Source organism: Leuciscus leuciscus, assembly GCF_965113295.1.
Source record: "Leuciscus leuciscus genome assembly, chromosome: 6".
Taxonomy (NCBI): Eukaryota; Metazoa; Chordata; class Actinopteri; order Cypriniformes; family Leuciscidae; genus Leuciscus; species Leuciscus leuciscus.
In genome coordinates, this window is record NC_138730.1 from 26557266 (window position 1) to 26581347 (window position 24082).

The 24082-nt window shown below is 36.7% G+C and overlaps 2 protein-coding genes across 3 annotated transcripts; both read right to left on the reverse strand.

Annotated features, from left to right (window-relative positions):
* tmem59 (transmembrane protein 59) lies at positions 1-5299 on the reverse strand. The gene is made up of 8 exons (XM_082172550.1): positions 5077-5299; positions 4790-4895; positions 4591-4685; positions 4309-4461; positions 3839-3911; positions 895-1027; positions 695-812; positions 1-606 (listed from the first exon to the last, which is right to left on the reverse strand). Exons 1-8 carry the CDS (start codon positions 5230-5232, stop codon positions 451-453), a joined length of 990 nt encoding a protein of 329 aa, XP_082028676.1. The 5' UTR covers positions 5233-5299; the 3' UTR covers positions 1-450.
* A 532-nt stretch (positions 5300-5831) lies between these two features.
* On the reverse strand, positions 5832-18873 carry u2surp (U2 snRNP-associated SURP domain containing). Of its 2 annotated transcripts, XM_082172548.1 has the most exons (26): positions 18741-18873; positions 17718-17816; positions 15380-15491; positions 14584-14705; positions 14423-14490; positions 14242-14330; positions 14023-14058; positions 13823-13905; positions 13572-13737; positions 12266-12477; positions 11641-11684; positions 9925-10029; positions 9424-9490; positions 9175-9341; positions 8879-9041; positions 8705-8784; positions 8529-8616; positions 8299-8436; positions 7993-8173; positions 7709-7783; positions 7557-7620; positions 7174-7330; positions 6969-7079; positions 6756-6883; positions 6488-6655; positions 5832-6360 (listed from the first exon to the last, which is right to left on the reverse strand). In XM_082172548.1, the coding sequence occupies exons 1-26, from the start codon at positions 18783-18785 to the stop codon at positions 6222-6224; spliced, it is 2907 nt and encodes a 968-aa protein (XP_082028674.1). In that variant the 5' UTR covers positions 18786-18873; the 3' UTR covers positions 5832-6221. The 2 variants fall into 2 exon arrangements, with proteins under 2 accessions (XP_082028674.1, XP_082028675.1); XM_082172549.1 differs by lacking the exon at positions 14023-14058.
* Positions 18874-24082: the final 5209 nt, after the last annotated feature.

Genomic DNA, 24082 nt, shown 5'->3' on the forward strand with positions numbered 1-24082 from the left:
CACTTTTTGTAGGTTTGTTTATTAATATCAAGATGACAAATCTGAGGTTGTAAAATATTATCATTTACAAGGCTTTCATGATGTGAATGAATGTTCACCCACTGCAACTGAAGCATAAAACAAAATGTTAATGTTTCATTGTTCAACACACGTACCTCAAATCACAAGCTGTTATTGATCACACTGAGAACACTCAAAAAAAGAAAAAGAAAAAAGTAAACCATCTCTACAAATGGGTAGTAACCTGGAAAACTGAGATCCTACAGAGCTTTCATTCTGATAGGTAATGCCTTTAAGTGCCAAAACATCAACACAATATATTCCCCATAGTCCACGCTTATCAAATTTGAAAAAGGAGAAACCCATAGTAAGTGAGTAAGAGCAATAATCACAACTTTAACAGAGAAAACCAAATCTATGAGACCCCAATTCCTTTGGATGTTAGACTGACTAAATGTTAGACTGATCCAGATTGACCTTTGACGGAAGGGGTCCCGCTTCCTGGTCCTCCACCCCAGGAGATCTGATGATCACTAGAGAAGACTGCAGATAAGGGGTCAGTTTCGTGTCCTTCATGTACTCCATATCCCCATTTATGCTTAGCTTCTGTTGAAAGGATGAGAATGTGTGGAACAGTTGGTTAAATGGAATTGACTAAGAAATGTGATTGGCTAAGAAACGTGAAGTAGTTTACCTCAGCAGGGACATACTGCTCAACAGCAGTGGACACTGTGGCACAACAGATCCAGATCAGAACAAAGACAGACAGAACCAGAGTGGTGGTCAGGATCCAGCTAGGCAACCACGGGTTCCTACCAGTACACAAGATCATGATGGTTTATATTCAACAAGGCCAACAGATTGCGAATATTAAGAGATCAAGATGTGCCTGACCTTGAAAGGCAGTTGAAGAGCTTGTAATCTTCATCAGAGTTGCTTCTATCAATGAACATGTCTCTGTCTCTCTCCTGAATGAAGCTCCTTGGGTAGTCTTTATAGATGGGGCTTTTCATCCCCTGATCTACAACTATATATATATAAAAAAAAGAGTGCTATATTAGTATTGTGATCTTAAAACTTTTATTAACCCTGTGAAGTATATTAAATAATAGTCAGAAAAACTGAAAGTTTACTTAAAGGGATACTCCACCGTTTTTTTATATTAAACTATGTTATTCCCTTAACTAAGACGAGTTGATACATACCTCTCTCGTCTCAGTGCGTGCACTAAATCCCTCTGTCTTGCGGCGAAACTTTGTTAGCCCAGTTCATTTAATATGGGCCAAGCAGAGAAGATACCAAACACCTCCACGTTTTCCCTATTTAAATACAGTTACTCGCGAAGTGTAACTCGACCTAGGACGGTGACACAAAACAAAACGTTGCGCTTTTCTAAGCGTGTAAAATGGATAACTATTTTGTATGGCGGAATACCATAGCAAGTGCTTGTAAGCACTTCGACTTGGCGCAGTAATATCTTCACTAGAGGGAGCGGGGGCCGGTGAGAGGATTTTTCACGAGTGAAGATATTACTGCGCCAAGTCGAAGTGCTTACAAGCACTTGCTATGGTATTCCGCCATACAAAATAGTTATCCATTTTACACGCTTAGAAAAGCGCAACGTTTTGTTTTGTGTCACCGTCCTAGGTCGAGTTACACTTCGCGAGTAACTGTATTTAAATAGGGAAAACGTGGAGGTGTTTGGTATCTTCTCTGCTTGGCCCATATTAAATGAACTGGGCTAACAAAGTTTCGCCGCAAGACAGAGGGATTTAGTGCACGCACTGAGACGATAGAGGTATGTATCAACTCGTCTTAGTTAAGGGAATAACATAGTTTAATATGAAAAAACGGTGAAGTATCCCTTTAACCTTAAGACAATGTATACAAAACAAATGTTTAGTTTTTTTGCCGAGTATCAAATTTAAAACATCAGGCTTTTACCGCTCATATATTATGATATAGGAGAAAATGGAGCTCATACTTAAGAAAAAACACCTGTATTTTATTCAGAGGCCCAAAATGATGATAAAATAACAAATAAACGTTCCTCAAATATCTGTTGTATCATATTTGATACATGCACTTTAACATGATTTTTCTAAAAATAAATAAATGGATAATTAAGTAAAGCTAAGGGTATGTGTACATGACAACGATGTTGTCTGAAAACTGAAAAGTTTAAGTATAGCTAAGGAAAAAATTTACGACAACGATGTACTAAAAATAGGAAACGTTTTTCCTTTTTGTTTTTCGTGTACAGACGGCAATATTGTCAAAACGATCCCTGTTCACAAGGATCCACGACAATGACTAAAAACGCTGTATTCTGCTGCCAGGCCAGCAGTTGGCATTGTTACTTTGTAAAGAAAACTCCACGCCTATAGACTGAACACGTAATACGCATGTGCATGACGTCACCGTTTTCACAAATTCATGTTTTAGTAGTTTACACGGAGATGATAACGCTACCGTTTTCAAAAACTTGCACTCTGAAAAACATTTTCAAAAGTTCACATTTTCAGGTCCCCAAACATTACGTTGTCGTGTAAATGAACGGCCAAAACGTATAAGTTTTCCATTTTTAGTTGAAAATGGTGTAGTGTAAAAGTTGCTTCAGTCCAGTAAATGTTAATCTTGAAATATTACTAATATAAAAGTTATTATTACATTTACTTTATAAAAATCATTAAAGATTTCACAGCAAAACGACATCTGTTCCATGACCTGAAGGGGGCCATCTATCAATGATCTAGCAATCAGACGACAGAAGGCATGTAGTAGATTGTGTGCAAAAAGTTGATCATGTTGATAAATCAGAGGCCTTAAAACTGTTGCGTTATAGGGTTAAGAGAAGGATGCTAAGAGGCTGTAGTGGAAAGTAACACGTTTAAGTCAGGACCTTTGCTGGCCAATCATGGCTTTCATTACATATTAACATACTTCATTACATCATTTCTTAATAGAGCAGTCTGTCATTTCTGACACTAGCAGCTTCAAACAGAACTGCAACATTTTCTAAGAGGTTTCACAAATAAGGTTTCATTTTGAATTAAAATGCCATAACTGGATCTTCTGGTTATAGTATTGTTGACTTTTCTCTGTTACATATTACATATTTTCAATGATTTAGTCATCTTAAGCTCCACCCCTTTCTTACAATCGACTGTGATCTCGCATTCAGATCTGGCTCCGTCCAAGCAACAACTGATGTATATAACCAAGTCCCTGATCTACTTTTTTTTTTGCTTTTCTGGAAATGTATTTCACTCTGATGTACGTGACAATACAAAAGAAAGGATCTGCTAATTCTGTTACATTGTGACTTTAAACTAGTATGATATTATCCCCTGGTTTCACAGAAAAGGCTTAGACTAAGCAGGATTAGGCCTTAGTTCAATTAATACATTTAAGTAGCTTTTATTAAGTCCCTTAGAAAACAGTACCGGTGTGCATCTTGAGACAAAACAATGGCACTGATATATTAAGATGCATCTGTACACGTAGGTTTCAGTTAAAACAGCTCAAACATGGGTTTACGCCTCGTCTGTGAAACCGGGGGTAACTTGCAAGAATGTTTGAGCTTTTTAAACTGAAAGTAACTTGTACTGACATATCTTAACATATGTCAGTGCCATTGTTTTGTCTCAAGATGCACACCAGTGATGTTTGTTTCTAAGGCATGTTTAAAAAAGCAACTTAAATGTCCTAATTGAACTAAGGCCTAATCCTGGTTTAAAGTCTGAAAACAAATAAAACGGTTATGAAGTGTGACACTTTCCACATCTTGCTTATTAATCAGAGCGGAAAGCATAAGCGTGTTATGTGCAGTGCTCACAAGTGCTCTGTGACTCTTCCGTCTCGTCTGTCTGGAATTCAAACTGAGGGATAAACTGAACTTGCGGCTCAGACTAGAAAAGAGAGGAGCACATATTGATCATTGGCACAGAAATAAGCTTTACTACTTTATACCAGAGATGCCCAAACTTTTTACTATGAAGGGCTAAATATCAAAATCGACTACAGGCTGGTGGCTTAAAAATAAAGCGGAACATTATATTCAACTCTATTAAAATGTCATTCGAATTCACTTATATATTACTTATATTTCAATACAAAAAAATTAAATAAAAATAAACAAATAGATTAGAAATTAAGATGCTTCAATGGTTTCCCCACCTTGTGATATGGCATGGCAGGCCAAACTGGTTTGGGCATATCTACTTTATACACTAGTACCTCCTTATGAATACAGTCTAATTATAACAACAACAAAAAAAGTTTCATATAACATTATCACCACATTACCTGGAAAATGACTACTTTGCCATCATCTGCCTGGAGATAAAATGTCCAGGATGAGGTGATGAAGCTGTGGGCTTGGCTCATCATGTCTTCCCAGAAACCCCTCACCAAAGTCAGCGGGTATAGGAGATGGATTCTGGGCATCATCATCAACAACTTCATACCCGGGAAAAAAAAGAAGAAACATATAGTTACTTCAAAAAGCACCCTGGTGACATGCAATTAGAATTGCTCATGGAATGACTATGAGCATCAAAAGCAATTATTCACATATGTTTTTCACACCTGCTCCATCCTTTGTTCTGCAAATGGCTGTTGGCTCTGGCATCCGAGATTGCACGCGTAGCGCTCATCTGATTGGCTGTAGGCTTCACGACAGGCTGCAGGAAGTCAAACACACTCAACTGGTTGCATCATAAATACACTGTTATCAAAATAGAGCAAAGCGAATCCTTTAAGGATTCAGACAATACTTTAATATTACCTGACTCGCATTCAGATTGGGTTTCGTTGAGATCCTTGCTGTCACCCACAAACTGACAGATGGAGAAGAGACGGCACCCTCTCTGACAGGCGTACAGCGCCTCCTCCTATTACAAAAACAAACAGGCCAAATAAAGCAAATAGACCAGTTCCGCTTAGACCGTTGTTATTGCCGTACAAATTATTTAACTTTACAAACACAAGCTACAATGCACAAGCTCATAATAAGACAAACTAACGAATGGTTGAACAAGTTAATTGCGTTTCTTTGTTCGTAAACAAACTCACCCGTGGATAAGTGTGCAAACTGTAAGTCATTTGACATGTTTTATGACAAGACGCAGTGTTTCCCAAAACACCATCGAAGACCTCGGAAGATGCTGAGGAGCTCGTAAGTATGCAGCAAAAGCTTATCAAAATCCCGCAGGACTTTATAGCACTCATTTTTGTGAATGACCAAACATCGACTGAAAGATTCTTCCTTGTTTGTGTACCTGCAGAAATGTCGCGAGAATAACGCGTATGCACTTCCTAGTTAGTTAGGCGCAAGCGCCGTGGAGGCATTTCATGAGCGTAGGGGGACCGTGGGAAAACAAACACTGTAAAAATGTAATAAATAAGATTAATTTATACTAACTAAATAGTTTAATAAAATATGGATGCAAATTAAGATTAAAATATATATATATATATATATATAAATAAAATAAATTACATTTTAGAATTAGAATGCAAATGTAATTGAAACTAAATATTTTCCCCATATTTATATACTTTTTTTTTTCACAGTATAAATTCAGTCTTTACACATACAAATATATGCAGTAGCTGCCTTTTATATTTTAGGATATTTTTATATTCTTCTCCCCTTGAGCAACAATGATCATATTTGGTCATCTAAAAGATAGAAAACCTCTGGTTTAGAATTAAATGTTTATAAAATAGCTTAAAATTGGTTCGTTATTTAAATAAACTAGGTTTAAGACTTTAAGACTGCTTATTTGGGATGCATGCAAGAGCAAATACGAAGGCATTTCAGAGAGTCACATAAATTGTCTTTATTGAAAAGCAAACATCTATACAACTGAAACTTACACTATTTTAATTTAAGTCAGTTTCAAGGGATCTAAAAACAATGACAAAAAAAAAGAAAGAAAAAAAAAGAAAAAAGAATAAGACAATAGTTTTTGTGTTGAAGGAAGATTGCCCCAACCACTGCAGTTATTTTCTCTTCGGACATTTGGAACATCAAAGGAAGCTCCTAAATGACATTATAAAACACCCAATAGATGACCCTTGAACACTGTTCTTGTGCCAATGTGAGTGAGCATCAAAACAAGGATGGGTTAAAGAGGGAATGTCCCTCACACTGATTTACAGGACAAATTTGAGGCACAAAAGACAACCCAGGCATATTTTCATAGCCAGAAGTCTCAGTGTTTGCTTTTTTTGGATTTCTTGTGAGAACGGTGAGGCGATCGTGACCGAGATCTTGATTTCTTTGAGGATTTTTTAGGCGTTCTTGATCTGGACCTACGCGACCTCTTAGGTGTTCTTGGTGGTGAAGGAGACCTAAAATCATAAAAAAAAAAAATGATACAGATTATTACATTCAGCTTAGTTCCATAAACATGCTTGTAATGACAACACAACACACAGGATTGAGTTTTATGCTGCCACGATGAAATCATTCGTTTACCTTTTAGAAGACTTGCGGTTACTGTCTCTCGGAGAGTCTTTATAAGACAATCGAGAGCTGTCTTTTGTATAGGATCTATCAGAGCGCTCCGATCGTGGTGAGGGCGACCTGCCGCGCCTACTGCTGCTACTTCGGGTGGGGCTGGGGGAGGGACTGTGTCTCCGTTTTCTGTAAATAAACAATATTAAATGCATTCAGAGTTCTCCATTTCTGAAAGACATTTACTCATTTGCTGAAGGAGTTTCAGGGTCTTATGCAGGGATCTTACTTTTCTTTTCTGCCTGGTGTGGAGTCATCTTTGTCCTTCTCTTTGTGGGACACATCAGATTTCTCTTTGTCTTTTCTTTCTTTTTCTTTTTCTTTCTCTTTGTCTTTCTCTGTCTCTTTCTCCTTCTCCTGAACAACGTCCAAAAAAAAGTATGGTTTCAAACAAAACAGAAGGACTAAAATGAATGTCGAAAACAATTAAGCTGATACTAACCCGCTGTAGTAACTTGTCCCGGTAAAGCTCTACTTGCTCTTGAATACTCTGTCCAGATTTTTTGGGTCGTTTTCCAGATTCAAGCTCGTCTTGAAACTTCATGACTTTAAGCTGTAACACAGAAAGAAAAACATGACTGGGATCTCTAAAAGCTTCAAGAATGTGAAGCATTATGTTTAGTACACTTATTAGCATTTAGGTATACCTCAATTTCTCGAAGTTTGGCACGTTTCTCTTCGCTCATCTCAAAAAATTTAGCAGACTTTGAATCATATTCTTCTCTAACAGGATTACTGTAGGACTGCTGCTCTGCAGCACTGGAAGCTCTGAGAGTGTCTTTACTTTCAGTTTCACGTGTTGAACTATGACAAGAAAGTGAAAATTAGATCAAAACTGCATGGCCAATGTATTGGTGATTTTTGTAATTACTATAAGACATTTTAAAAATCATTTTATAGAGATTAAATATTTTAAAATTGAGCTTAACAAGAAAAAATGATCAGTACAGACATTTCTAATACGTTTGCATGTCCTTTAACATTTAATAATCATAAGTTTCCCAAGCCTAGTAGAACTAGGAAAATTTACCTTGATTTACTTTTCTCAGATTCATCTGGCAGATCAAAGATTTCCCATTTTGACGTGGTTACAGCTAAAAATAGAGAAAAATAAATTTTATGATGTGTACAGGAGGAGGTAACTAAGGTTTAGATGATGTGATAAACGTAATCTGGACTAACCTTGAGCTTCCAAAGCAGCACCATCCACTGCCTCCCATTTTGACGGAGCGACCTTAAAACCTGGTTTTTGATCAACTAAAGAAGAAAAGAAAAGGTCCTGACATTTTTTCCTAAACAAATTTCTTTTAGAACATCTGCCATGGCATTTAGCAATTCTAATGTAATTGTAAAGTATATTCTTTTCGATATTGGAATAGAGTGATGTGTTAAGTCTATTAAGTGGGAGTTGAGTGTATGAAAGGTAAAATGAGTAAATAAATAAACAATGTTGTCAGCATTCTTACAAGGAATACCATCCAGATCATCATCTGTTCCCTTGATGGGCATTCCATCCAGGTCATCGAGTGGTGCGCCATCAATTGGCGCTCCATCGATGGGCATGCCGTCAACATCATCGAAAGGAGCGCCATCCAGTTCTTCCTCCACAATAGGAGCACCATCAATGTCCTCAGTCCTTTCTGGCAGCTGAAGTGAAAACGCAATAAACATCCAATCATTCAGTCCATGCTGAGATGAGTTGTGACAACTCAAATCTTATCACTGACAATCTATGAATCATAACTCAATCAGCCAATCTCTACCAAACTAACCTCTGGCACCAGTTCTTCAATCTCCTTTTCAGGATCGAGACTGACGAGTCCCAGGAAAATGTTTTGAAGTTTAATCAGGAACGGATCAGGATACACTGCCCAGTCTTCCCATGCACGGAAACAGGACATTACTCGTTGCTGTGAGGACCAAAATTGAGAAACGTCAAATCCAGATAGTTAACTTTATTATAAAACCAGTATGGCTTAAAAATTTGAGCCGAATGGCGCACCTTAAAATTCTCTGATTGTAAATGGCCCTGTATTGTCTTATAAGTGGCATTTAGGTCAGAAAATATCTGACAAAGTTTTGTTTCAAAGCTGTAAAAGAATAAAAGACAAACACATTAAAAAGACAAACAAGAACTAATACCTTGAATGCGCACTTAAAAATAATTGTAAAACTTACAATTTTCTGTAATAAGAGGCATTAGCAACTTTTGCTGAGGAGTTATACAGCACATCTGACACCAAATATAACCTTGCAATCTGAGGGAGGACAGAAATGCAGATGTAAACAAAAGTGATGAATGAAACAAAAATCAATCATAATTGTCAATCTTAATTCTACAGCACAAGTAACCTTCTTTGGCAGAGGTGTTTTAAGTATGGACAGAGACTCAGCAATGCATTCCACTATTTCCTCAGCAGCATCGGCATGCGCGAGGCAGAAAAACATGCCGTCAGCTATGTCGCTCTTCCTCGGCGTGAGACCTCGGAGTAACTCCTCCAGTTTATCCCTCTCGCTGCAGCAGACGAGAGTATTTAGTACACACAACCAACAATACTGAATACAACCAAAAGCCTGGTAGCACCACACTAGAAGAATTCAAGATCTCCATAGAATCCATCAAGACAGATTTCAATACGAAGACATACTCGTCTTTCAAGGTGCCCTTCTTGCCACTTTCTTCGTCATCATCATCATCGCGCTCCTCCTCTTCAGGAGTACCATGTAAATAAGGGTTGAGAGGTGGTGGTCGCCAGAAAGATCCGTTCTTAAACATTCTGAAGTCTTCTGTTTTCCATTTTGTAGGAGATTCGCCCTATGAGTGGACATTTAACATTTTTATGTCTGGACATTTCAATACGTTTTTGAAAAAAATCATGAAAATAAATAAGACTAACCTGTAATATGGTGTATAACTTCCACCGGTAATAAACATGAGCTGGACTTTGATTTTCAAATAAAAATCTGTTGAATAGAAATAAATTCTGAATACATAATCAAGACAAGTACAATTATAAAAATCACTACTGTCTGACTTAAATCACTTAAGATCTTTTCTTCCATATTGTGACTTGTATCTAACCGATACACTGAATTATTGAGAAACATTTTTTAGGGTGGGGATTTCTATTAATTGGTTGCAGATTGGATGGAGGCAGAGGTAAATGCGATCGAGGTAAGTGCAGTCGATTGTAAGAAAGGGGCAGAGTTTAAGCAGACAATGATTGGAGAAGTCTGTCATTTTACTGGAAGATCCAGTTATGACATTTTATTTTTAAATTATGAAGTCAAATTGTTTCTTAAACATGCATTTGCAAAATAGATGGGGTGAATTTTCATTTCACGCCTTGGAGTAAAAAAAACAAATAAAGTAGCCTCATTCATAAATATGCACTGACCTGTAGAGTGGATTATTGATCTCTCTGTTCATGATCATGGCTTCAAACATGGGACCCTCACGCACAACAAACTCGATCATTCGATGGATGAGAGAGAGCAAATTCCTACGAGAAAAACACAGTTAAAGCGAAACAGATTCAGCGCCATCAACAGCCACACCTAAACAAATGCTACTGCTACATTATGACATTTGATGAAATGCAACATCCTTGCACTTACTATCCATGAGTCTATTGACATGTTTGAGTTTTTAACATTTAAAACTGACTGGCAGTCTAACAGCTTGTAACAATCAAAACATTTCAATCCTTTCTACATCTACATCTGAGTCTCAGCCATAGCATTCTGCCCTTGTAACTTAAAACTGGACGTGCTACTGAGATACTAAATGTGAGGCCGAGTGACAGTGATTTTTCTTGCTTATTGACAATAGACAAGTGTGGATGGAGAGGGACAAAATCATGTAAGCACTTCTAGAGTCAGTTAAGATATAGGGACAACAATTGGCTTCCTGACTGGCTCGTGAAGTGGCCGATAAAATCAAGAGATGATGTTTTTCAAATGTACTGAAACACAAATCACAAGTATTGGAGCCGATCATACCAATGTCAGGCAATCATTCTGTATACTTTCCCCAATCCATCCTGTGACGCTTTTCTGGTCCCTCGCTGCTGCAGACAGTTCAACTTGTGCTGCTCACCAAGGCCAATGTCAAAGGTCACTGAGACTATGGGGATTGGGTGTTGCTTTTGTGCCATGATACTGGGGCAGTTAAAGTGAGCAATAGCCAGAGGGCTGTTTTTTGTGTAACTGACACTAGGTGAATGTGTATTGTGTAGTGTTTTAATTGCTAAATTAGTATTGCTGTAATGAATAACATCGGATGTAGTATGTCTGATTAAACCTGAGCCACTCTCTCAAAATCCAGTGGAACAACCGGTCAAGCATGCCGTAACTCACATCTGAAACAGTTCTGTTTAAAAGGAGGCTCTACAAACACCAAACAGCATTCATTCAAAATGTACACTACTGTTCAAAAGTTTGAGGCTGGTAAGATATTTCAATGTTGTTGAAAGAATTTCTTATGCAAGACAAAGTAAAACAGTAACATTAAGAAATAATACAATTTCAAATAACTTTTCTATTTTAATATATTTAAAATGTAATTTATTCCTGTGATGGCAAAGTTGAATTTTCATCATCATTACTCCAGTCTTCAGTGTCACGTGATCCTTCAGAAATCATTCTAATATGCTGATTTACTTCTCAAGAATCACTTATAATCAATGTTAAAAACAGTTTTTTAATGGAAACCACATTTTCTTTAGGATTCTTCGACAACTAGGTTAACAAAAAACAACAACATTTATTCAAAACAGAAATCTCTGCAACTTTATAAATGTCTTTATCACTATTGACTGACCTCAAACTTTTGAACAGAAATGTTTCAACCAAAACGATAAACCCACAGAACTCTCTGTACTAATATGACCTTCACTATCTGAGCAGTATGATGCAAACCCTTTGTAGAGAAATGCAATGCATGTGTGTGATTTGTATTGTTAGTAGCTGCTCCTGATTTTCATGCAAGGCCTCAACTATTGCTCACTCAAACCAGCCTCTGGTAGCATGGATATGGCCAATCTTTCAATCTACAGAGATGGGATAAGTTCTCTACATTTCATAAGAATTTGGAAAAAAAGAAAAACATGTACCTTTCTGTTGGGATAACCACTTTGACTATGGCTTGCGACAGAGTCTGGATATGAAGTCACATCAGATAATAAACATAGAATATATGTGAGTATTGTTAAAAAGATACAAGCATAACACTAAATGCAACATATACTCCTACAACAACAAACGTGTTCTACGGTGTCAGTTTTAAAACTTGACTGAACACATTCCTTAGAGAAAGAGGCAGTGAAATCATACACAATCTACATTCATAATATATTTTTAAAAAGTCTCTTTACATTTCTTTCAAGCAGACAGTATCAAAGGAGAACAGTTTTATCTTAACTTGAATTCAAAACCTATAAAATGTCTTGTGCAATGACAATGAGTAATCTACACTCCAAAACACTTACCGGTACAATCAGCATGGTACACATATAATGTCATTTATAGGATTTTTACCAAAAATGCTAATTTAGTCAAATTGCACAATTCTATGAACAAAAACTTTTCACAAAAAGCTAGATGAAAAATGTCTGCACTTCTTCCACACACACACAAATAAAATGTATATAAACAAACATTACTAAGAAAGTAATTTACCCTAACTACATTTATGACCATGCTAACCAAAATCTTTTTGTCCCACGTATGCCAAGTTACCTTCTCAAACTCCTCTTTGCACTTCGGAGGGGGAGGCATTGAAGCGTTGGGGTTCTTCAGCCTCTCTTTGGGCTGGGCATTGAAGGGCAGACCGGAGGGTGGAGGTGGGAGGGTGTGCTCCATCATTGAAGGTGGAATGTATATTGGGTGAGGAGGAATTGGTACACCTTTGCCCCATCCCAGTTTCATTTCAAAATTCATTATCATTTTGCCTGAAATGGTCAGCATTTGCCAAATTATTCATTAGTTCCAAGAGGGAAACAAACGCAAAGTGATTATAAAGAACGCATAGATTTTAGTGGTTGACCGATTACATTTTTTTATGGCCAATGCCGAAATCTTAAGCCACTTTTCCTCCATTGAGATGAACAGTTCTTAGAGTGGTAAGGAATGGTTATAATTATATATTCATTTGAGTTTGGTTTGGCACGGCACAATTTATCAGCCTGGAATTCTTATTCAGATAACCGTGCTGGTAGAATGCATGTATTGACGTCGCCACTCAGGATTGATCACTTGTCTGTTGCCAGTTTCTCAGTAGCTGGCCAAGCATGCTATTTGAGCGAAGTAAACAAGTTAATAATAGAAATATCCGATCATCCTTCATAACACGGTAGCTATTTACATCTCATATCGTCTGTAAACTCTTGCTCTTTACATTTCAAAAAGATCCGTTGTCAGCCCCAGTGGAAATTAAACCATATCCGTACCGGCTGGGCCGGATTGGCACGGAATGAAACAGTAAAGCAACAAGAATGGTTTGGCCCAACGGTGGAAAAGTGGCTTTAGAGAGCAGGGTGGCAGACAGCCAATATTAAGCTTATATAGGCCTATATATCATCTAACTTTTTAAATAACACATGCATTATTTGTATTTATACAAATAATTTGAAGCAGATTTGGAAAAAAATGATAAAACAAATCTGCAAAATAAACAGATTTATGCTTCATATAGCAACTTCTTGATTCTGTAATCCTATTAGCATTTTTCACAAAAAAAGTTGTGAAAAAAACAAACGTGTATTTGCTGAATGCCACCAGTACATATTTAAAAAAGCATTATACCACTTGCCTTTCAATTATTAGACAGAACTTTTAAACACGGGCAACTAATGGAGGAGGAGAATGGGAGCTCCTGCTAAGGTGCTGTGTTTTTAGAGCTGTCAAAATAAAAGTCCCACTTCCAACAGTTATCGGCCCAAAAAAAAACGTATTTGCCGATGTACAGAAAAAGGAGCAAAATAGCGTCCAATTTATCATGTTATATTGGTTGACCACTAACAGATCTGAATAAGAATTTATTTACCATTTAAATGTTTAAGTGCGCGTTCAGCATCTCTTCTCGTCATGAAGGCTACAAAACCACAATTCCTTTCTCTGGCCCTCTCCTCATCAGTCCTGGGCCACATAATTTTCACACTGGCTAATGGACCATAGCGACCGAATTCCTGACAGAGCATCTCCTCGTTCATCTAGAGGGTGAAAGAGCAGTTTTAGAATGGACATTTTTGTGCTTGAGACCTAACAATAATCACCAGGGAAAAAAAGATCAGCTACCTGAGGATTTATGTTCCCCAAATACAGATTTGTAGTTGTAGGATCACCAACGTCATGAGAGCCAGGAGCTGAATCATCCAAGACTGAAAAAAAAAAAAAGCTTTGAATAACAACTGACGTTTTACCATCCCTTCTTCCATGATGGGATACATAAACAGCAAAAAGGCCATTGCATTACACAGTATATAAAACAAAATTACCACTGGACGGACGGTTTCTTCGTGAAGAACCATCCGCTAAAAGCAGAAGAAAAGCAGTGTGAATTTTGTTTCCTGAATCTGAAAGCGTATACACTGCTGAATTGTGGCAGTGGCCGAGACATGTGGGAGGGGCACAAACTTGACTGGTTCTGACACCATGAGTGAACATAGGGTGAAACTGACTGTTTTGATGGGGGGAAAAAACAAGAAAGAACTTACAGGATCGCTTTCCTTCCATTGTGGGAAGAGGCTCAAAACGACTGACTCGGCCCTTCAACCTGTGTCGCTCATCGCGCTCCTCCTGTATCCTACAAAAAAAAATAAACGTAGCATTACATTTGAGATCATCATGTTAAAGGTGCTGTCATTAGTTAAAAATAAGAATGCAAAGAACACCGACTGTTTCAGTTCTTCTTTGAAGAGTTCAAGGTTGCTCTTTTTCTTTTCTTTATCCCCCTTCTTCGATGCCTAGGCAATATAATAGAAAAAGAACAGGTAAATAACACAAAATAGATTGTTTTTTTTAAATAATGTTAAATTAAAATAAATGACAAGACTCACATTGCGTTTATCTATTGCTAAAAACTGTGGTGGAGTATCCAAAGGTAAAAAACTTTTAGCCTCCAAAACTCTTGACTTCGGTTTGTAGAGCTTTCCTTTCTTTTCATCTACTGCCGCTTCCTCTGTAATGGATATGTCACATAGATATTAAAGCAGGGACAATTAAGAGGAATGTATATAAAAATTGGCCATTTTGCATAATTTGAAAGAAAATGCAAAGTAACTTTATATATCATTCAAAAGTTTGGTATTGTGGAAATTATTTATTAGAGATTCCTAATTTTACAACACTAAGTCATAAAACGTCAATTTCAAATGAATGCTGTTCTTTTGATCTTTCCATCCATCAAAGAATACTGAAAAATATCTATCATGGTTTAAAAAAAAATAAAAATAATTAAGCAGCACAACTGTTTTCAAAACATTGATAATAAGAAATGTGTCTTGACCAGTAAATCAACATATTAGAAGGATTTCTGAAGGATCATGTGACACTGAAGACTGGCGTAATGATGCTGAAAATTCAGCTTTGCCATCACAGGAATATATCAGACTTTAAAATATATTCAAATAGAAAAAAATATATTTTAAATTGAAATAATATTTTACAATATTATTGTTTTTACTGTATTTTGATCAAACAAATGCAGCATTGGTGAGCATAAGAGACTTTTCAAAAAACATTTAAAAAAGTCTTGTCAAAAACCAAACTTTTGAATATATATATTTTATAAATGATAAAGAGAAGAAAAAAAAACGTATGGTCACTGCAGCAACATCCACATGATAATCCTACCTTTAGTGGCATTAGCAATCCCACCCCGTACAAACGTCTTCACTTTTCCTTCACCTCCCTCAAACGCAGCGAGAAATTCTTCGTAGATCTCCGCAGCTGCCCTTTCATCCTCCTGTGAGAAATCAGATTGCAAAAGTGGAATAATGTGGAATTATGTTAAACTTGTGAGATTTATTAGGATGTAACAGTTACCAATGTGTTTATGTTCTGTGCATTGATAATACTGCTTTTTGGTCTAACTGTAATATGTAGCCTACTATCAATTGTGCTATTGTGAATATGAACAAGATAACTGACTATAATGCAGTGAAATTCAAAAATCTCTAATATTAATTACAATATTGATACACTAAGAAAAGTGCCACAGAGTAATTTTCACTGAAGATTGACTAGACTGGGAAGAATTTTTGCAAATCAGTGTCATTATAGGGGATCAGTAAAATGCAAGTCAGTTAATACTGAATTTTGCATCTTAAAGGGATAAATCACCCTAAGTGTTTACTCACCCTGGAGTTCTTTTAATGCCGTATATCCTATCTAAAAAAAATATGTCCCACTTAGATTGTACATATAATGGCGGTGAATAGCAACCAGCATCAAGATATTTTTTTTAAAAGACACAAGTATCACAGAATGATCCCATGTGACACGCACCATACATTCCAAGTGTCCTGGGGGTATACGATAGTATGCGAATCGAAATGTAATGTATTATTTAATGAAAATCCTGACCTTGGCTGCTGGTCTTCTCTGTGCACAGTTAATAAGTCGTGAGACTCTATAAGTCGTAAAGAGTCGTGAGACTCTATTAGCACCACAGTTCACTCCCTCTCGCCCAGAAAAGGCACACAAGTTGTAAGAAATCTATATTACCAAAAACACGACATGAAATACAACCCTTGTGCCTTCTCTGAGGGGAATATATCTGTTGTGTTTGTCGTAACAGCAAGTTATTGCGTTCATATCGGTCAACTGTCATTTTGACTGTCATCTGACTGACAAACAAAGATAATCAACTCAGTGAAGAAGGTACACACATACTTTTTTGGGATTTCTAAGAGTTGTATTAATGTCGCGTTTTAATTAATCTTGATTTCTCTCAACTTGTGTGCTTTTTCTGGGACATTTGGAGTGAACTACGGCGTTAATAGTGTTTCACAGACGTGCGGTTAAGACCACCGTCAGGATTTTTGTCAAAGCTGCAGTCCGTAACTTTTGGCGCTCTGGCGGATAATAAACAGAACTGCATGCGTCTTGCAGAAGAACATTGTAGCTGGAGCTACTTCTCTCTGTTTATGTCTCTGACAAGTCAAGCAGGTACTGGGCTACTCCGCAGTGGTACGAACCGTACCAGTCTAAAATATTCTGAATATAAATACTTATTAAAGGTGTGTACCATAGTGATTCAGGATAATACAAAAACACGGTTTGGAAAATTGATTCATGATGTACTCACTAACACAAAAAAAAGTACGGACTGCAGCTTTAAATAATACATTTCTACAATACAAAAATAAGTAAATAATTCAAATAATACACAATTACATTTCTGTTTGTTTTTCACCAAACCCTATGCTATACCCCCCTGAACACTTGGAATTTACCACACGTGTCGTATTGGATGATTCTGTTGCGTCTTTTTTAAAACACTTGAGGCTGGTCGCTATTCACTGCCATTATATGGACCAATGTGAGCGGGACATTTTTTTATTCTCCTTTTGTGGTCCATAAAAGAAAGAAGGGCATACTGCATTAGAACAACACCAGGTACAGTAATGATGACTTAAAGGGAGTTCACCCTAAAATGAAAATTAAGACTGGAATTTGAATACTCTAAAATCTTCAAATCTGAGCAGATTATGAAATAATGAGCAGAGAAATCAATTACTAAACGACTGAGAATCACACACAACCAGACTTTCAAGTTGTTCTGAATAAAATAGCCTAATGTAATTATTTTATTTTTTTTTCACAAAGAAACATGAGCCCCTTTCAAACATATTTGATCCTATGACTGCTAGTTGCCAGAGCCAGTCTGCAGGTTTTGGCCAGTCAGAGTTAACAGATTTCACTGAAAGTAACAGTGTACGATTGGGCACAGATTGATTTTTTTAGCTTTAGACTATGAAACCGTCCATTCAGAGGATTTCAACCATGTTTGATATTTTGAACTGATTTTAGAACACATTGTTTTCAATTAACATGCTTCTCCTAGAAATGATCTGCACATTTCTGTGTGAGTTTGTAGTTTTCAGAATGACTTGAAAAGTCTAGTAGTGTGTGATCCTCTGTCATTTAACGTGTGGTATCAGTCTGGTATTGGACCTCATCTACTTACCTTCTTCTTGAGTTCATCCTGCTCTTTCTTACTTAGTGTTCTTTTAGCAACCGCCATCTTGCCGATACTAAAGGCCTTTAACTTACTTTCCAATAAAGCCTGCATGAAAATATGAAAAGATTTAATTATACAAGTCAGCAATGACATCCCCTTCCTTAATACACAGACCTTTAGTTTGCCAGCCTAGGGAAAAATTAGATGTTAGTGAATTCCTCATATAGGCTACTTTCCAAAACGTATAAAAACAAAACTGCACAAAAGAAAGGGAAAACAAGAAGGAAAAAATAATAATGTCTATCTATCTTTGGCGATGATTTGTTTAGCTTCTGTGAAGTAAAGATGTAACTGTTTGCCATGCATAATAAGATGTGCACTTTGCAGTAATAACCAATCACTGAAAACATCAGGACAGATGAGCTGGTGTGGCTACAACACAAATACAGACAATATGTTTATGGCACTATCTCAGCTGTTTTTCACTTTTCTGTTGATCCTTTCACGTGGCTATAGTAAAGACGAACATTATCACGTTAGCTCGTCAAAGCAAAAGGAGCAAGTTAGCACAACTTTGAACGCGTAAATTAGATATTCACAGCGCTATATCAAGCCCATCTTCTCTATATAGTAGTATAGCGTCCATATATTAATGTAATTCAATAATTAATGTAAAGATACGTTCGTGTTAGCTCTGTCAGCACACATTAAACACACATTAACTTATTTCATGTTCTGTGGTGGTGTCAAGAGAATTAAAAAACATAAGAGGGTCAAATGCAGCATGTATGGCAAACATATTTTAGCCCGGGGGTTTGTATTATTAAAAAAAAATCTGTGCAGCCGCCGGTTTCTAGCTAACTCCACTGCTAGCGAGTTAGCATCACAACCGAGCAGCTCAATGGACCTTTTTCGTATCACAGAGCGACACACCACTGAGTCAGACACAATATTATTTCGTCTTTCTTGTCATAAACAAGAAAGGTAGGCTTTAACATACTGATATGAAATGGAAAAGTCATGAAATACCTTAGAGTTGGCTTTCTGCGCCCCACCTGGCGTTTTGTCCGCCATTTTGCCCGACACTGTGCAAGCGCGTGAAGCGCGTGAAGCGCGTTCACTCTCCCAGTGTGAACGAGTCCATTTGACGTAACACTGAAGACCGACCAAGATGAGTCTGTCAGTGTCCTGGCACAGGCCTATGAGCACAATCTGTGTACTAGTGTATACATTATGTGAACTGTTATTGATGCACTAGACATTGAAATGTCACAGGATGCGATTTTAAAATAATTGTTTTTGTACAATGCATGTGGTACCTAGGCTAATTTGGTCTGAACATTACTATTGCAGATGATTTTCTGGTTTAAGATTGTCTTGCTTGTTTAAGATTGTATCCAGCTGTTTCAAGCTGATCTCACATCCTGGCCAAACTGGTGTTAAGCTGGTTTCACTCATTGACAAGCTGGTCCTAGCCTTACCAGATGTAAGCCCGACCAAAATAACACCAGCAAGCCATAGCTATACCCATTCAGTGGCTGCCACCTGCTGTGCTAAACTGGCTTGCAACAAGACATATGCTATGGGTCAATCAATATAATTTTTGCCACTATAAAAACATTTTCAGTATATGAATTAGCCTATCCAAACTTTCAGTGAAGTGTAGCCTTTAGTTCCAGCAGATTCTGTAATACTGCATAAAGTAAAAGTAGTACTAAAACATGGAAGCTCTGACCCACTCAGTATATTACTCTAAAAAAAGTTATTAATTACTAGTTAATTACATCTTTAACAGTGTGGCCTAATTAGATTACTGTGCTTCTTACTCTCTCTAAATGTATTGCATTAGGCTACTTACATTATACTTAAAAAAAAAAATCCCAAATCCACCTCAACCAGTTGAACAAAACAAGGATAGACATGAAACTGCACTTTTAATTCTTTCAAATTATGTAATGTTACATAAATTATTCTTGAACTGACAAATGTATTTAAAGAGAAAAGATTACATTATTTTAACATTAGACGTTAATTTTGATAGGCCACAATTGTTTTATATAGAATTTTTCTATCTATACAGTATTTAATGCAATTACATCAGAAAAATTAAGAGTAATCATTCACTTTACTTTTTCAAGGGAAAAGTAATTAAGTTGCAGTAATTATTTACTTAGTAGTAATGATTTACACCCAACACTGGACCCACTTAAGCGTGCAGTATCAAAGATGACTCTGATGCAGCACTTTGCAGTGATTGACATCCATTATTTATTGTTTATAATGTTGTATTTTCACTAATGTCATATATCTGTTTTTTTAAATATAGCCTACATTTTCATAACATTTCTGCAACTGTAATTCCTGCATAAATTTATGTGCAGCATTAAACAGTCTGTATAATGCACTTCAGATGCTTCTATAGCTTTGCCTTGTATTTTGAGACAAACACTTAAATGGTGGAAATATATGAATAATTTCAATCCAGACAATAAATGAAATGTAATTTTTGTAAGAATATTGATAATAAGCAGCATAAAAAAGAAATGAATCCATCAATGAATGTATGCTAAATTGTTAACATGAAATTACTCCTTACGAGCAGTAAATTTCACACATCAGTAAAGCAGAAGCCAGAAGGACTCCAGTAAAGCTGATCCTATTAGTAATCTTTGTTAAACAGTTTCAAACGGAACACAATTTTCATATTCACGCAAATACTTTAATTGTTATAAGCATTCTAAATTTCAGATTTGCATCATGTTGTATTTTAGGTGACATGACATTTTTTTACAACCCAACTTCAGGATAACCAGATTTCAACCAACAATGCACTGTCAAAAAAAAAGAAGAAGAAAAAAAAACATTTTAGAATTTACATTTTGAATTTACATGGTAGAATACACACTTTCAAAATGATTTATACAATTGAAAAACATAAGCCGGTCAGAAACATAAAAAAAAAAAGAAAAAAAAAAGAAGGATGACCTTTAATTGGACTGTAGATGTGTTGACCATTAGTCAACATAAAAAAAAAAATATTAGCCAGTGTCCGTATTTTGTTTGAAATTTCACAAAATTGTGAATACATACATGACCATGTGAAAGTATGCCAATGCAAACAGAGATGACGGGAGAGCTTCTTGTAAAGGCCTTAGAAATCTACCTGTCTGATTGTATGGACATTTTAAGTAGGCCTAGTAGTGTACTAGGAATATAACATAAATGTATTGAAAGAAACACCTTAATAGTCATAAACAGGCAACTTTACATTTTTTTGAAGGATATGTGGCTCCGCTCTTGGCATTCACCGCGTGCCTTAATTGAAATAAATTAAATCAAGGTCCACTGTGAACACGTAAAGCGAGAGCAAAAGTGCAAAAAGAGATTCTTCAGGACCTGATGAGCAGCTGAACCTGTTTTAGATTTAGGATATACATCATGACTTCACCACAGGCCAGACAAATCGGATTCTGCCAGCAGGTGTATTTATTCAAAAGCACACTTTAAGGCCTATTTAGATGTGAATCTCATCCTGGTAATGCTGAATATTTCCTTATCCGGTGTGTCTGCTGATAGACTGGAAGCCTGTGTTCTGATGGACAAAGCACACAGCCAGAGGCAATGCATTCAGAATGCCTGCACATCCAAGGCATCAAATACAGCTTTCCATCCCTGTGACCTAAAGCATCAAAATCATAACAGTTAAACTATGGCAAACAGGCCTATTCGAAATTTAATACACAGAATATCGTCGAACATTAGACAACACTCGCAAATGAAGCCCAAATGTATGACTCTATATGTAACATTAGAAGAAAAAAGGATAATTGATTCAAAATATCTGCTAATTAAATCGAACCAAAATACGCAGAACATTCATAAGGTTATTATTATTTAATCCCACTGTCGTCGGCAGGCAGCATCCGTTTACCCTGCATCATCACTGCATCATCCCATAAGGGTGGATGAGACGGATTTATTATCTACGTTAATTTTAGGATTTAGGTGTTCATGTACATACCTCCGTGAAGCCATGAAAATGTGTTCATATCGCTGCTTAATATTAAAGAGGACTTTCAAATAAATGACGAGCCAACGACATATAAATATGGAAACTGCGCCGAGCGCTACATTGCAAGGGAGGCGCGTGACGTCACCATGCAGACAGATGTTCAATCCCTGCGTCCTTGAGTTTAGCTATCAGGCTATGTTAGCCAACAAATGACGTGTCAAACGACTGATTGATTGATGTTATAAAATGTGACATACATTTTGGGAAAATGATAAACAGACACACTAAAGCGTGAAATGTATTTTATTGTTTCATTAAAAAAACAAAAAAAACATAATGAGGTTTCTGAGGAGTGGGTTTGTATAGAATATTCCCTAATGGACTCTTTTCACAGACTGTGATGACGTGTTGTAACGGTCATCAACATCGTATCTATCTATCTATCTATCTATCTATCTATCTATCTATCTATCTATCTATCTATCTATCTATCTATCTATCTATCTATCTATAGGCTATATATATATAAAATATTTTCATTTAAAAAAAAGTATTTACATTTATAACACTATACTTTGTATTATATTACATTTGTAAATTACATTGCAAAACAACGCTGCTGTGAGGGTGTTCTAATAAAGCAGCTGATGATAAAGTTGACATCCTTCTCTCCTCTGACTGCCGTTATCAATATCTCTCTATTTTTTCATCTTTTTGAAAGTTGTGAAAACACTAGTGTTGAGTTTTCCCTTTGCTATTTGAACAAATGGGAACACCAAAAAATATATTTAATGTAGTCTCTCATTCACCGCTATAGATTGGTGCAGGTATGACATCACTTTGTAGGCCAAAACATAGACATGCCCTTCGTCTCAGTGTCCATATCCATCCTAAATAGTAGGCTATGTGAGATTAAAATAAGTGTGTCCCAAAGCATAGTAGGCTATGTTGAAAAGAGTAGGCATCTACCAGAAGTCCCCGGATGGTCTACTATTTCCGGTGGCGACAGAGCAACCGTTATAAAGACGCAATTGAATGACGTGTAGTAGCCTATGTCCCAAAGCTTGTCTACTCTTCTGCTACACACTCAAAAGTATGCACTTTTTCGTCACAAAAAGTACATACTTTTAGGGCGTAGAATAAGTAGGCGAATTGAGACGCAGCAATAGGCTATACATTATGGCTGCGTCCGAAAACTGAAAAATGCTGCCTCCGCAGGCAGGATATGAGGTAGGAAGTTAACAAGACACGTCCAAATCCGATCGTTCTACATGCCCACCTCATCCTGTCTTTTTTGAAGGCAGCCTATGGTGTTTTTCAAGCCCTCCTGGGAAGTTCATATTTACGAGGTGGAAAGTCGTATATTTACGATGGCAGGAAAATGTTTTTAGCTATAAAAACTGAAAGAGTTGTCAAAAGCTTATGTGATGTTGAAGTAATGGGACCATGTAGGCCTAGTTCGTTTATAACATTAGCTTTTTACTTCTGGCGTCTGCATTTATAGGCTTCAAATTCATAAAGGTTGTGTTAATTTGTGAAAATTATCTTTATGAACAAAATGTAAGTATCATAAACTTTTGTTGATCACAGAGCTTTTTTATTTTATTTTGCGATAAGGGAAACCAGTGTGATGCTAACTGCCGATTTGCCTACAATGTGACATCATACCCGCACCACTCTATAAAAGTTAACCCAACTATGACGACTTCCGCCTCTGAGAAACCCAGAAACGTGAAAAAGGTCAATTTTAAGCCATTGTGAATGTCCTTTTATCTGAAACAATATTTTTTGTAATATCTGTAACAAGTTAACACAGTAAAACCATACTGATGTAGGCTACACTCAGAGAGGCTATTTAATGAAGATTTCACCTGAAGATTTAGGCTGAACTATTAACCCTTTCACACATAGAGGTCACAGTGGACAGCTATATTCAACAAGCCATTTTTTGCGTATTGGGTTTTGATTGCACACAGTTGCATATCGACCAGTGGGCACTGGACATTAATGCATCATCCTATACACTCTCACCAAGTGGCAAGCCGATGTATGTGGATTGTTCTTCCAAACCCATTCCTTCTATCCTAGTTGTACCATCAAGTAACATCCAGGGAGTCAAATTATAGTTAAATTTTCCAAGCATTGATTTTAGATTGGAAGGAAATTCTGATTAATCATCTTTCCAATAAATTGGACATCACGCATCAGCTGCTATTCATACTGTGACTGTTGTTGAATGAATGAATGAATGAATGAGGCATTTATATAGTGCTTTCATATGTACACCCAAAGCGCTTTACAATCATGTCAGGGTTCTTTCCTCATGCAAGCACCACCAGTTTGAAGCATCCACTTGGAT

Coding starts and splice junctions, on each gene's coding strand:
- u2surp (XM_082172548.1), bottom strand. CDS start 18,785: ATGGCGGACAAAACGCCAGGTGGGGCGCAGAAAGCCAACTCTAAG. Junction 9,342..9,423: donor AGTTATACACCATATTACAG/GTTAGTCTTATT, acceptor GTCCACTCATAG/GGCGAATCTCCTACAAAATG. Junction 8,617..8,704: donor GCCTCTTATTACAGAAAATT/GTAAGTTTTACA, acceptor ATTCTTTTACAG/CTTTGAAACAAAACTTTGTC.
- tmem59 (XM_082172550.1), bottom strand. CDS start 5,232: ATGAGTGCTATAAAGTCCTGCGGGATTTTGATAAGCTTTTGCTGCATA. Junction 3,912..4,308: donor GCAAAGTAGTCATTTTCCAG/GTAATGTGGTGA, acceptor TCTCTTTTCTAG/TCTGAGCCGCAAGTTCAGTT. Junction 813..894: donor CTCTTCAACTGCCTTTCAAG/GTCAGGCACATC, acceptor GTGTACTGGTAG/GAACCCGTGGTTGCCTAGCT.